The sequence below is a fragment of the Phaseolus vulgaris genome, chromosome 3, assembly GCF_000499845.2.
Source record: "Phaseolus vulgaris cultivar G19833 chromosome 3, P. vulgaris v2.0, whole genome shotgun sequence".
Classification (NCBI taxonomy): Eukaryota; Viridiplantae; Streptophyta; class Magnoliopsida; order Fabales; family Fabaceae; genus Phaseolus; species Phaseolus vulgaris.
In genome coordinates, this window is record NC_023757.2 from 38150474 (window position 1) to 38164687 (window position 14214).

General features: G+C 30.2%; 2 protein-coding genes across 2 annotated transcripts; one reads left to right on the forward strand and one right to left on the reverse strand.

Annotated features, from left to right (window-relative positions):
• Positions 1-1263: 1263 nt before the first annotated feature.
• Positions 1264-3026, reverse strand: LOC137805911 (uncharacterized). Its single transcript, XM_068605791.1, has 4 exons — positions 2912-3026; positions 2113-2433; positions 1611-1681; positions 1264-1483 (listed from the first exon to the last, which is right to left on the reverse strand). Exons 2-4 carry the CDS (start codon positions 2427-2429, stop codon positions 1479-1481), a joined length of 393 nt encoding a protein of 130 aa, XP_068461892.1. The 5' UTR covers positions 2430-2433; positions 2912-3026; the 3' UTR covers positions 1264-1478.
• Positions 3027-9997: 6971 nt separating this feature from the next.
• On the forward strand, positions 9998-11958 carry LOC137807507 (RNA-binding protein involved in heterochromatin assembly dri1-like). Its single transcript, XM_068608187.1, has 4 exons — positions 9998-10248; positions 10585-10905; positions 11513-11583; positions 11702-11958. Exons 2-4 carry the CDS (start codon positions 10589-10591, stop codon positions 11713-11715), a joined length of 402 nt encoding a protein of 133 aa, XP_068464288.1. The 5' UTR covers positions 9998-10248; positions 10585-10588; the 3' UTR covers positions 11716-11958.
• Positions 11959-14214: the final 2256 nt, after the last annotated feature.

Here is a 14214-nt window from a genome sequence, read left to right on the forward strand (position 1 = left end):
GGTACGGACCACAAGAATGATTAAAGTGATTATTTTTAATATACAAATTCATAATAATATTTGTAACCATTTTGTTTAAAAATTATTCGCGCCGACTCGAGGTCGGTTAGAATTTGGATGAGCTTCTCGTGATCTCCTTCAAGTTTGGGTGGTGTAACCTTCAGGAACAAAAAGGGGACCCCACCTGCGATTACATTCCGACACTCAAGCCAGTAAAAACACAAAATACAATGTATCCAGTGAATATAATGCAAATATATGAGTTGTGATACTTTTTGTGGGTGGTTGTCTATTTATAAGCCTCCCCGGACTTAGATTTTTGACTCTGGTTCCTCCAAGCATTATCGTGTCATATTATGGTAACTTTCCATAAAATCTGAATATATTTGAATATTCGGTAACATAATGAAGACATTTATGTAATATAATAAGGGATATTGATAGGGTCCATTGGGCTCAATCTGCCATATGTAACACCTCTATGCTTTTCTTAAACCGTAATTATGTTTTTTATCTTAAAAATAGTTCAGAGTGTTTATCTTAATCCTTGTAACAATTTAGTATATCTACGGTCTATATATTTATTCAGAAATATAAGATTTTATTGTATATGATAAATTACTAGAATTACAACATGTTTAGTAAATATATACACTACAAGAAAATCATGAAATAGAAATCAATTTTTAGACACCAAAATAATTAGTTACAATAGGAACTAAAATAGAGACCATTTTAAAAACTAAAAAAAAAATTGGTTTCTAAATTAGTTTCTAAAATGGTTTCTAATTTAGTTACTATTGCAACTAATTATTTTAGTTTCTACTAATTGGTTTCTATTTCATGATTTTCTTGTAGTGATAAGGATTAAAAACATATTAAATTTTATTAAAAATAAAACCAATATATATTTTAAAATATTTTTTTAAGGAAAAACACATTAATTACTTTTCTATTAATTCTCAGCCATAACTTATAGAAAGAAGAAATCCTTCTCTAGTGAAAAAAATGACAAGGTCTGACCACTCTACCTCATTTATGGGTTGGAGTATTGTTATGCAAAACTTTATTTGGAACAGCATGACATAAACAACTCAATTAAATGATACTCCTACACATTTTTTTATAAGTAGAAATTCAACATATGAGAAAAACAACTCATGCAATGCAAATGCAATTGATTTGAATTATTGAATTGTAGAAGCTAACAAGAGAAACTGATATGCAAGGTTTTAAGTAAAAAAGGTTCGGAACCTTAATTATCTCAGTAAATGAATATGGAAAACAAGACATATGGTTTTCATAAACTTCTTGTCACTACATCTAGTAATTAGAATAGAAGCAATATGACATAACATCCTTATTTCATCCTAATGAAAAAACAATGCTATGACTATTACAGAGGGAGCCTTGATCCATGATTTATCGTAGAATGTTGTTTGAAGAAGAAAGTTGAGGGTAATCTGAAATTCCTTCTTCTAGTCTGCAGAACCAGAAACAAAAGTAATGTGTATCAATGAACCTGAGGTTAATAGCAATTGAAAAATAAAAGATCATCCTGAGAGTACTTTGAACAAAGAACAACTGAAACATCAAAAGTAGTCCCTCACCAAAATCCCTAGGCATTTTGCATTTAAAGCATTCTGTCCTGCTAGCATAATTATGCCCTCCACAGCCGATTCTGTTACATAAGAAGTTGGAAAAAACAAGGTGAAATATTTTGAATTAGTTAGGAATTAATATGGATGCAAGTATTTGTTGCATATTTTATCCTATTTCTTGAGTGCAAAAAAACCAGCTTTCTTTCATGCGAATGGCCACTGTTGATATTGTAATTACTGACACTATGCATGCGTTTTCTGAAGGCTGAATAGAATTCTCTGTCTTTGGGATGAAGAAGAAGAGATTGTACATGTTTAACTCAATACATGAAAAATGGCTTTTATGTGTAGACATGAGTTACATGTTTTATGATATTTGGACATGTAGGTGATATAGTCAGTGTACATTTCAATTTGTAGTCACAAATTGAAATGAAGCAGCTGTTAAAGTGATGATAATGCAGGATAAGAAAGAGATCCTATTTTTTGAGTACTGAGAATGTGAATGGACCTTGGGCAAAACCAGTCTCCAGTCTTCCATCCTGGAGGGAAAGTGTTAGATCCATATTCTCCAGAGTTGCTGCCATATACTGAAGAGTAATAATCTTTAACTGCACCACATCTATAGCACCTTGATCTACTGCCATAGTTGTGACCTCCACAGTTGCAGAACCAGTCCCCTGCCAAAGCTTCAGTCTTGTTGTATCTGTAGGTTGAAGGGTCAGGTCCCCCATACTTGGGGTATCCACAACTCTGGCATGCTTCCCTCTTCTTGAAATTTATGTGCTCGCAAACACCACACATCCAATCTCCTCCAGACCAGCTCATTTTCCTAATCAATATACTCAGTTTAAGTCCTAAATTAATAAATTTGTGTTCCATCATTTCTCAGTGCAACAGAAAAGGGATATATGTTCATGTAGCCTCCCAGAAATGAGAAATATTATCAATCCTTCTATAATGCCTTACGAGTTATGATCCTAACTTCTATGAAAAACATGCAGTATTTGGCTATTTGAATAACTACTGTCTAGGGTGATAGAATAGTGTGTCATGGTAATTGTCATTTTTTCTACTCTACTAAATCTATTCATAGGTGTGGAGCCATATGAAGTTCCACTGCTCTGCATTAACAAAGAAAGTTCACACATAACATCCTCGCAGTGGCGGAGATTGGCATCAAGAACTTCAATGACTTTACATAGAAAATTAAGCTTAATTTAAATATATTTTAGTCCAAATCTATCACAGCATCCACTAATAAGAAATTGTCTAAGATAAGAATGAGGAATATAGAAGCAAATATTTACCTTTCAAGAAGAATGATGAGCAATAGAAGTATTAAGCAAGTAATGACTTGTGAGTTAGTATAGTAGCAGTTTTGGAATAGCAGGAGCCAAGATGATGACACTGTTGCTTGCGAGACTTCATATATTAGCTGTAAAACCCAATGTGGTATATATACAAGAGTCATGATCATTTTACACTATATTTTTTTCAACAACCACATCACAGCTACATAAAATATTATTTTATTATAATACTTCATTTATATTTATTATTATCATTTAAATATAATATTCTATTATTTAAAATAGTTGTATGCAGATGTTTTTGAAAAACTAGGTTGTCAAAGGATATTTACTGTAAATACAATGTCTCTTAATTTCCAAGTAATCTATTAAAATAGAAATTACTTGAAATATTAAAGATACTTACATGCAATTGAGTCTCAATAGATGTGTTATAAAATTATGTTTCCAGAAATGAAGGTGTTATCCCCATAACTTATTTGCTAACTAGTTATCATCACTTTTCTTTTAGTGACTACAAAAAATTAGAGTTGAAAAATGGATAGTTAATTTCATCACTAAAAGAGTTAAATTTAATAATTAAAATTAAATAGTAACTATTTCGAAATTATTATTATTACTATTATTATTATTATTATCTTTATAATAATTATTATTGTAATGTTTATTACTATTATAATAATAATTAGTATTAAGTTTATTATTATTAATTTTAATATTAAAATTAATATTATTACTATATTATTAATAATAATAAAATAATTATAATCATAATAATAAAATAATTATAATCATAATAATAAAACAATTACAATCATAATAATAAAATAATTATAAATCGATGACTAATTTGTAGTGATATATTTGTATTTAGCGAATAATTTGACGATTGCTAAATCGGTGCAAATTAGTGACGAAAACTAAATTCGGTCGTTGATTTATACGGATTAGCGATCAAAATTTTGGTCACTAGTTTGTAGTGATAGATTTGTACTTAGATCAATTTGATTTTGATCGCTAAATCAGTAGAAATTAGTGACGAAAATTAGATTGATCGCTAATTTTCACTTATTTAACGACCAAAATCAAATTGACTGCTAAAATTGAACACTAAATAATATTTTCTTGTAGTGAATATATTTAATTGTTATAGTAAGAAATATTATGTATTTATTTGTTAGGTAATTGTGAGAGGAAATATTGTATATTTATCTTGTAATCTTAAGAAAATTGTCTTTGTACTAAAAGTTTTTTAATGCAAAGAATTTTTAAATTTAAAAATTTTCATCCAATGTCCTTTCATTATCTCAAGGCAATAGTTCCATAAGACTTTTAATTTTAATATAAAGAATTCTTAAATCTAGGATTCTTAGTTTGACATTCAGTTTCAGTTATGAACAAACCATTTAATTTAGGACTTTCACCCACTCACAATTTGAGACATCACATTCACCACATCCCACATAATCCTAAAACAATGGTCCTTATACTTTTTAATACAAAGAATTCTCACATTTAGGACTCTTCACCTACTCATATCTTCCTCATAATCTTAATATAACAATTCGTATTAAAACTTTTAATATAAGGAATCCTCAAATCTAGGACTTACATTTTCACATTCATCACATCAGTTTGAGTCATGAAAACTATTAAATGTAGGACTCTTCACCGAATTACATACTCTCCCATAATCTTAATGCAATAGTCCTTATACTAGAAGACTTTTAATATAAAAATCATCAAAATCTAAGACTCCTCACCTACTCATATGTTTGTTCCTCACCCGTTTGAGTCATGCAAAAGTCACCTTTCAAATTCGAAGTCACACTCACATTTAAAATCTTTTAATACTATTAGATTGCATATAAAAGAAATTTAGTATAAGAAAAATAATTAAAAAATAATTAAAATGACTTGATCAAGACAACTAGAGAGGCATCTAGGAGGAAAGTAAAATGTAGGAATTTTAGCCATATATGAAAAGAATAAGATAGAAAAGAGTAACAAAAGTAAATTATTAAAGAAAATCTCATAATAAATAATATTTAGGAAACTGGTTGTTAAGTCGAATAACATTGTGACATCTATGTAACCTATCTTAGTGCATTTAGACTAATGCTGTTTTTAGTGGAAAGTGAGAAAAAGGGTAACAAAAGTGCATGGATACACGTTTTTTTTATCTAGTCTTTTGCCCATCTTTACGTGATTCCTATGCATTATTGAGAGGAACATATCCAAGGGAGGTGGAATAGTTAATGTGGTAGATATTTGTTCAATATTTTTTTTATTCTATTCTAGTTCTCCTTCTACTTCTTTTCTTTTTTTAAAAAAAAAAAATAAAAGCTTTCATGTTATTTTTAAAATAAAAGCTTTTATGTTAGGTATTATTATGCAATTTAAGATTTTAGTTACATTGACGTATCAAGTAACAACAATCATTTGTCATCACATGAAAAAAGTATTAAAAAAATATGAATAAATTCTAAGTTCACCAACTTATCAGCACACACATTTCCTTCACGAAAAATATGAGTAACTCTAAATTTAATTTTCTCACACTAATTAAGACCAGTATTCTATCGATCACAAAGCATCCAAAGAACATTTGTCCTAGCAGTCAACACAATACAAACCAAAAGCATAATCCCTTCTACTCCTTTTCTTGTCTATTCATTTTATTTATTTAAATGAAAGAAGCTCGGGACAATGAGACAAAGAATCAGGTCATGAATTGCTGCTCCCTTGGTCAGATATGGCTTCTTCTATGCTGAGTGTAAGAGCAGGGGCATGCAGGGTAACCACGAACTAATCTTATGAAAGCATTAATCATGTGAAAACAAGAGCAACCAAGAAAATTAATGAGAATCAAACAAAAAAACCCGCAAATCAAGCAGGAAGAAAGGACAAAAATAAAGCTCACAAGATTAGCACTAAGAAGGCATGGAGAAAAGATGAAACAGGCAAGAAAAATGGTGGAAAAATTACAGAAGAGAACACATCAGATAATGACTTGTGAGTTACTGTAGTAGCAGTCAAGATGATGATCACACTGTTGCTTGTGTCCTCAGACAATTATATATTAGTCAAAGTATATTTGATAGACTAAATATTTGTTTCAATTTTTTAATTAACTTTAGTTATTCTATGTATCAATTAAATAAATTAACGCATATGGCATTCCATCTAAAGATTCAATTCGGAATGGGTCTAAAAGGTTATATAAATAATCTTTTTTTGACAGCATAAACAACATATAATATATATTTAAACATGTGACTTTATCATGTTTGAAATTATATATATATATATATATATATAATATATATATATATATAAAAGATGATCCATTTGATAATGCATTACATGTCTCCGAATGGATGAAATCGACTGGGTGAGTTTATCTGTTTTAATTCCTTGTCCTCTTTCAAAACCGTCGAATTAATTAATTACTTTGGAAGAACTCAAATCAAATCAAAGGATTAAACAAGTAACTCTTGTTTACATTCTGAAGATTCAACCTTAAATTTAATGACAATGGAAAGCAGAGATTCAAATTTAATTTTCAAAAATTGAATGAAAATATAACTTTTCAGCATCATTTTCTTTATTTAAACTATGAAATTTTAGCTGTTCGTGCATTTTTATGATTTTTTTGTGATCTGATGTATTTTAAGAAACAAATTATGACTTTTTTTTCTCTTATATCCATCCCCATCTACCTCGTTATCATTTGTATGATTTGGTATATTTAGCTCTATATCTTGTGGATTTTCAGAAAACGATATATTTATACAGTGGTGTGACACGTTACATTTAATGTAATTTTTTTTACATAAACTTGATGTGACTTTTTAAAATTCTTTCAGATGCCAAGTAGCTTATTATATGGTAAACATAAATGAGTATTTTTGGGTTTAGATTGGCATAAAGACATTGATTATGCTAAATTTGTGATATGTTTAAAATTCTAAAAGCAACGGCTATATTTTAGAGGCCTTGTGATTATTGGGTGTGGATTCTCCAAGTATTATTGAATAGAATAGAGAGAAAAGGTTGATAGTGGGGTGTATGAACTGTGAGTCTAAGGTTTTATTTGATGTCAATACATGCAGAATATTCATCTTGTCTGCAGAAAATTAGTGATTACGATTCCTCCTTATCGAACCTGGGCTAACAATCCAGCATTCACCCACGCTGGATTCCACCCATTTCAGCCATCTCACCAAACCCACACCATCAACTCAAAAATTAAATACTTCTTTACAATACAAAATAATTAAGAACCATTGCAATGCAAATACTATTTCTCCTGCCAAAAATACTCTTTAAACACAGAATTTAGACAAAGTGAAAAAAAGAGAGTTGATATTAAGAAAATAGTAGAATCTGTGCCATACAAGTCTTTCATATGACTTTAGTCTTTCATATGACTTTAGTAAGTATTCATTTGTGCTTTTGAATTTTCAGATATTGTGGAAGTAACCAGAAGAGATGTGTGTCGAAGAAAATGTCAACTTATTAAGTAAATATTACCAAAACCGATTAAAATAGCGTAAACATATATTTGGTATGTAAACCTTATAACTTCAATTATAATGTTGCATTAAACTTCATTTTTATTTTCATTTCTACTCTTCCGTCATAATTAACTTATAATTTTGGAGAAAAAAAGTCGTATATATTTTATTTTTTTATATGAAATTATGTAAATACACCCAAAGAAAAAATTATATAATTTTTTTATATGGTATCAGAGCACCGATTTTAGTTCGAGAACCTCTCCATTTTTATCTGCTAAATAAGATATCATGTCTGGCAAGAAGGACCTTAGTAACAAGTCTGATGAAAATCTGGCAGAAGGCTTCGATCAAATTCAGCTATTGACAAAGTTATTATTATTATTATTATTATTATTATTATTAAGCAATTAAGCTCACCTTGAATGTTCCTTTTTTATTATTATTATTTGGAAAAAAACTTTTATACTTATTGAGAGAATATATTTATTTTTAAAATTCTTAAATATGAATATATGAATTCTTAAATGTTTAATATAAATTAATTTATATATCTTTTAAAAAAATATGTATAAAGTATAAATATTTTTGTCTAATATTTTAATTTTATTCATTTAGGACCTTACTGTATTTAGAAAAGGTTGGAAATGAGAATAAAATTATTAAAATGAACTGGTTACTATATAGTTTTTAAACCAGAGAATGAAATTATTTCTCTATGGCATGAATACTTCTCAGAATTTAATTAAAAGTTTAATGATAATTTTAATTCATGATTATAAGAAAAGTTTTATACTTAAACAGATAAAAAAAGAAGTGAAGATAGTATAGGATCGTTTAAATTTAAATTGCACTCCTCTGATATTGTCTATGGAACAGTGTAGTTTTTAGTTAGCTTAATGAAATTTAGATTAAAATTTGCATAAATAAAATAGAAGCATAATATAGAAAAGATAAAATATGGATTAAAAAAATTAAACTTAAACAAAAAAATTATAATGAATCAGAACAGTGCAAAAAATGTTATAAAGAAGTTGCAAAAAGAGTATAAAAATATTTTACTTTTGTGCAAATTATCATCTAGAACTATTTAAGAAAAGAAATGCATTTAACTTTTATTATTCATTTAATATTATATATATATATTGTTATTTTCACTAAATTTATATTGTTAAAGGATGAAACACAACTATTTGCAACTTATTCAACATGTCACATCAGTAATATATACCATACCAACAATCACGTGACATTCACATGGCAACATATGTCATCCTTGGAATAACACTAAAACAGATATATTAATAGTAAATAACAGAGATAAATTGGATACTTAACTAGGCAAAACAATGTAATTATAGATAAACAAGATAACTGAGATATAATATTTTTGTGAAAAAATCAATATTAAGACTAAAAAAATACTTATTTTATGTGTAGACCAACATATTACATGAAAATCTAACAGTGTAGTTATGCCACGTGTAAAAGTGTGATGATGTTTCAGCCCATTTTTGAGGTGAACTGGAACAGAGAATAGAAAAATGAAAAAGAAAGTGACAAATATAATATAATAAAATAGTTAGAATATAATAGATATAATACATAACTATAATTACTCTATGATCCATTTCTACCTCTGATGTATATATATTAGTTTGGAGGTCCAAAGACTTTGATTCTGCTATAGCACTTTTTGAAACCTACATAAGTAGTTCGTTCACCCCTAGAATTTTCCCAGCGTCGAGCCGCTGCATACTTTTCCACAAAATATTTCTGACTACTTTTCTTTTACACTAAAAAATAATAATTGTCTGATGGAGAATTTTTGTATGACTCCGAAATCTTTAAAGTGAAAGATTAGTTTTTGGAGATATTAATATGTAGTAAGAGAATAAACAATAATTGTGACACTAATATGTAGCAAGAGAATGAGTTGTTGTTTTTTTTCTGTTGATTTTATGAATGAAAAGAAGAAAGAGGAGAAGCTTTAAAGTGTATAAAAATGGAGAATGTGACTGTGAGATTAATACTAGTGTATGTAAGGAGGAAAAGAAAGTGTTGGCAATGGATATGAATATTGGAATGGCATTTCAATTATTGTCCTAAAGGAATTGAAAGAAAGGAAAGAAGATGGAAATGGATGTGCATGAGGTTGGAATCAATTCCCCATAATAATAATAATTTCACTATCACTACTCCCCCTTTAACTGCACAGCACAGCACTGCATAAGCCTACCCATTGAAGGCTTATTTAGAATGCATGGATGAGATAGGCATTGGGTGGGAGATGAGTTCATATTGTTATTAAGCCGTAGGTGGAATTAAAGAGATATGGGATTCTGTAGTAGATTTTCAGCCTACCACATAACAACTACCCCTCATATAACCTTACATCCCCTGGATATGTTCTTCTCAATAATGCATAGGAATCAAGTAAAGATGGGCCAAAAGACTAGATACAACAAATAAACGTGTATGCGAATGCATGCACTATTATTATTATTATAATTATTATTACCCACCATTTTTAAAAAATAACAAGCCAAGGCTGTACTACATATTTTCATCCACATCTTCCAGTAAATTCTTTCATTTAAAATTCCTTGTGAAGAAAACCATTTTCAGATTACCAGAGAATGAAAACAGGCATTTATGTCCCACCCAATAGCTCTTACAACCAGTATATAAAGCTTCACAGCACAAACAACACACTCACCATCTTTACTCTCAAACTATCCTAAAACCTCTACTATACCAATAACAACTCATTTCTCGCCTCATACTTCTGTTATTCATCATTCTTCTTCAAGGGTAAATTTCTTGTTTCTATGCTTGCCATTACCATTTTTTGTGTCAATTTCTTTGTTAATGCAGTAGAGTAGAAAAAATGACAAGATTGATGTTAGGTTGACAGAGTATTCTATCTCCTAAGACACTACTTCCTAATGCAAATAACCTATATGTGGATAAAAAATTGCATGCCTTTTATAGAAGTTAGGGTCATAACTCATATTGCATAAAAAAAGGATTGATAATATTTCTTTAACTGTTTGACTAGGCTGCATGAATATATAGTCCTTATTTGGTTACACTGAGTAATGGAACAAAAAGTTATGGTTTACAACTTCAAGTGTGTGTATTGATCAGGAAAATGAGCTGGTCTGGAGGAGATTGGATGTGTGGTGTCTGCGAGCACATAAATTTCAAGAAGAGGGAAGCATGCCAGAGTTGTGGATACCCCAAGTATGGGGGACCTGACCCTTCAACCTACAGATATAACAGGACTGAGGCTTTGGCAGGGGACTGGTTTTGCAACTGTGGAGGTCACAACTATGCCAGTCGATCAAACTGCTACAGATGTGGTGCAATGAAAGATGATTATTCTTCAGGATATGGCAACAACTCTGGAGGATATGGATCTGACACTTTCCCCCCAGGATGGAAGAGTGGAGACTGGCTTTGCCCAAGGTCTTTTCACATTATCCTCATATTTTCAGTATTCGGAAGAGTGACTCTATTTTATTCTACATTGTCATCACATTTTCAGCTGTTTCAGTCCATTAAAGAGCCTGCATTTAATTGCATATACAAACACTAACTACATGCCACCTACATGTCCAACTAGTCCAAGTAAAAATGGGGTTAACCCTACAGTACAATGACTGGTGCCTGTCTTGTGTATTTCAAGATGGTTGGTACAAAACAATTACTTAAATGCACCAATAATCTATGATAGACTTCTTTAGGTTGAGTTAGAGGATCCGTTCAACTATCATAAAATCTGAACAATGTAATTTAAGAACATGTGACTGATGTACACACTAGCTGCATTGTATAGAAGGTACAATCTTTTTTTCTTCCTTCCAAAGAAAGACAGAATTATACTCAAAATTGTTGTAAAGAGGCATGTAGAGTGACACGATAATTACAGTACGGATGGTGACCAGTGTAAAAGAATTCAGTTTATTTTATTGCATTCAAGAAATAAAATATGAAACATGATACAAATAATTTTGTCCTAAAAGTATCTTTCTAATTCTAAGCATTTCACCTTTTTCTTTTTCAAATATAACAGACTTGGATGTGGAGTGCATAATTATGCTAGCAGGACAGAATGCTATAAATGCAAAATGCCAAGGGATTTTGGTGAGAAAAGTTTAGTTTTCTGAAGTTTCATCTGTTCTTTTTGAAAAATATAGTCAAGATCTTTCTAAATCATACCATTTAACCTAAATTCCAATGACATTTATTACTTTTCTTTCAGGTGGTGCAGATTGAAAGAAGAAATTTCACAAGACCAGCAATGTCATTGATTTTTCCCTTGGCGTCTTTCTTATCCTAACAATACCCTATCTTGTTTTTCCTATGTCAAGTTCTAGATAAATCATGGATGAAGGCCTCTGTTAGAATCATAGCAATGTTTTTTTCATTAGGAAGAAAATATGGTATCAGGTTGTCATTGTTTCTTGCTAGATGATGTACTGACAAGAAGGTTATGAAATCCATATACTTTATTTTCCATATTCCTTACTGACATAACTAAGCTTTAACACCTTATGTTAACCCTTCCTCCCCAAAGTTTCCCTTGTTAGCTTGACCAATTCTAATGCAAGTGTTCATGAATACTTGCTTCTGTATTCTTCACACACGTGTGAAAGAGAGTGGAAAGGCAAGAGGGAGACATTGTGTGCTGGTGGGAAACATTTATTTTGTTGAGTTACTACAGTTGGGGTGGTCCAAAGAATGCTTTTCATAATTCATACATCAGACTGAGAAATCAGACCCAAGTCATGGATCACAATAAGCACCAGATTCAACAAGACTAAGGGAAATCAAAACGAGTTTACATGCAACGATCCTATTTGGAAAGTTTGCTTCAAAATTCAGCCTAATCTCTAATGAAGACCAAATATGTATAAGTTCTAAGCAAGGAAATAATTAAACTTGCAAGAATCTAATGCAGCATACAAAAGCATGCATGTTTGAACTGAACTTCAAACAAATCAAACATAATTATTTATACTAATTAATTTGTTGCTGTGGCATGAGTAGTATCTTGATTGCTTATTGAGCACAACTGGGAAGGAATTCTAAATTTCACATCATGATAGTGCTTCATTATCTTTTTCTAACCTTCACTGACTTCATAGCAACTTTAGAAAGTGGAGGTTGACTAAAAAGCATATATATGTTCTTTCTTTCTCACTGTGCCCTGTCATAAAATATTCTGGGCTTTCATTAGGCTAGCTTTTCTTTTATATGCTTTGAAGATGTTAAGATAGGACCCCACTTTTAATGAACTAGTTCCCCCAGCATATTGCAGGGATCCCAAGTGTTGGACAATCTATCTGAGTACAGTGGGTGCTTCTCCTTTCTAGTATCCTCATCTAGGAAAAAGACGCACCAGATTAAGGAAGTAATACTATTTATAAACAATGACTTTCTCAATGTTCCTTTATCTTGTTGGAGCACATTAGATGATGCAAAAATAATGAAGGGATTATTAAAGGACTTTTTAAATTAAAAAAACAACAACAACTAAAGAATCACTTTCAAGAGGCATCTAAAATCTGCAATGTTACATTCCTTAACTATATTTTGCACTTTGCCAAAAAAAAGGTTGACTTAAAAGGCCAAAAAAATGAAAAACAAATAGGAATTTAACAAAAAAACATATTACATATTACATGACATTAAACATATTAATCAGAATAAGTATTTTCCTTCCGGCCAAAATGAAATTAGAGGGAGGGGGTTGGATAGAAGAGAAAAGGAAAATTAAGATAACTTTTTATAAAATGGTTTTTTCCTAATTCAACCTCGTTTTTAAGATAAAGTTTTCACTTCAGTTATACAGGAGTTAACATCACTTGTATAGGAGTTAACTTGGGATCTCTCATCTCCATCACTAATGCCTAAATTCCTTATTTCTGTCACAGACAAAAATTGGAATATTACTCGCCATCAAACCTTTTCTTCATAGTGGCTTGGTTTGGTTATCTTCTGCGTGAGGTCAAACCAAAATATATCAAACTATAGCCTTAGCACACTGGTTAATCTCCCACAGTGAATTTTGTATTTGTAAATTTTTATAACAATTTCTTCTTGGCTAGTGCATACTCGTTTGTTTCCTTGCTTTAAAGCTGTCACGATTGACTTCACCCCAGTGATAAAGTGTGTCAACGAACTGATACAGACTCTCTTTTATTTTCTAATTTACAATTTTTATCTTTCTTCCTGCAGTACCTTTATTCACTTTTATTTTCTACTTTGGTCCATGAATGATTTTTTATCCATCATTAATCTCTCCCAAACGAACATTAGAGAATTTACACACGAAACAGCACGACAATCAAAGTGAAAAGGACATTATTTCATATTAAGGGGTGTAAGAAATAACTTAATAGAATTTAGTTAGACTTATGAAAATAGTTTGTAACTCTAATAAGAGTCTTTTCAACTTTTTTCAGTAAGTTGTTTTTAAGTTTCATATACTGTAGGATGTTTTTTGACATCTCTTATTCTAAATACAAATTATTGGCAACTTTTTTATAATGATAACAATAGTAATATAATATCTAAAGCAGTCAATAATGTCATGACAGATAATTAACTAAATATATCACTATTCTTTATCAAGTAAGCTTTCATATAATTTTATAAAAATTACTGTTTACTTAAACACACCCAATAGCCATGAAACTAGCTGCTACTGAAAAATACCTGGGCATGTGCAGTAAATGCTTGATTATATGCAGACATGCAGATGCAGGGTAG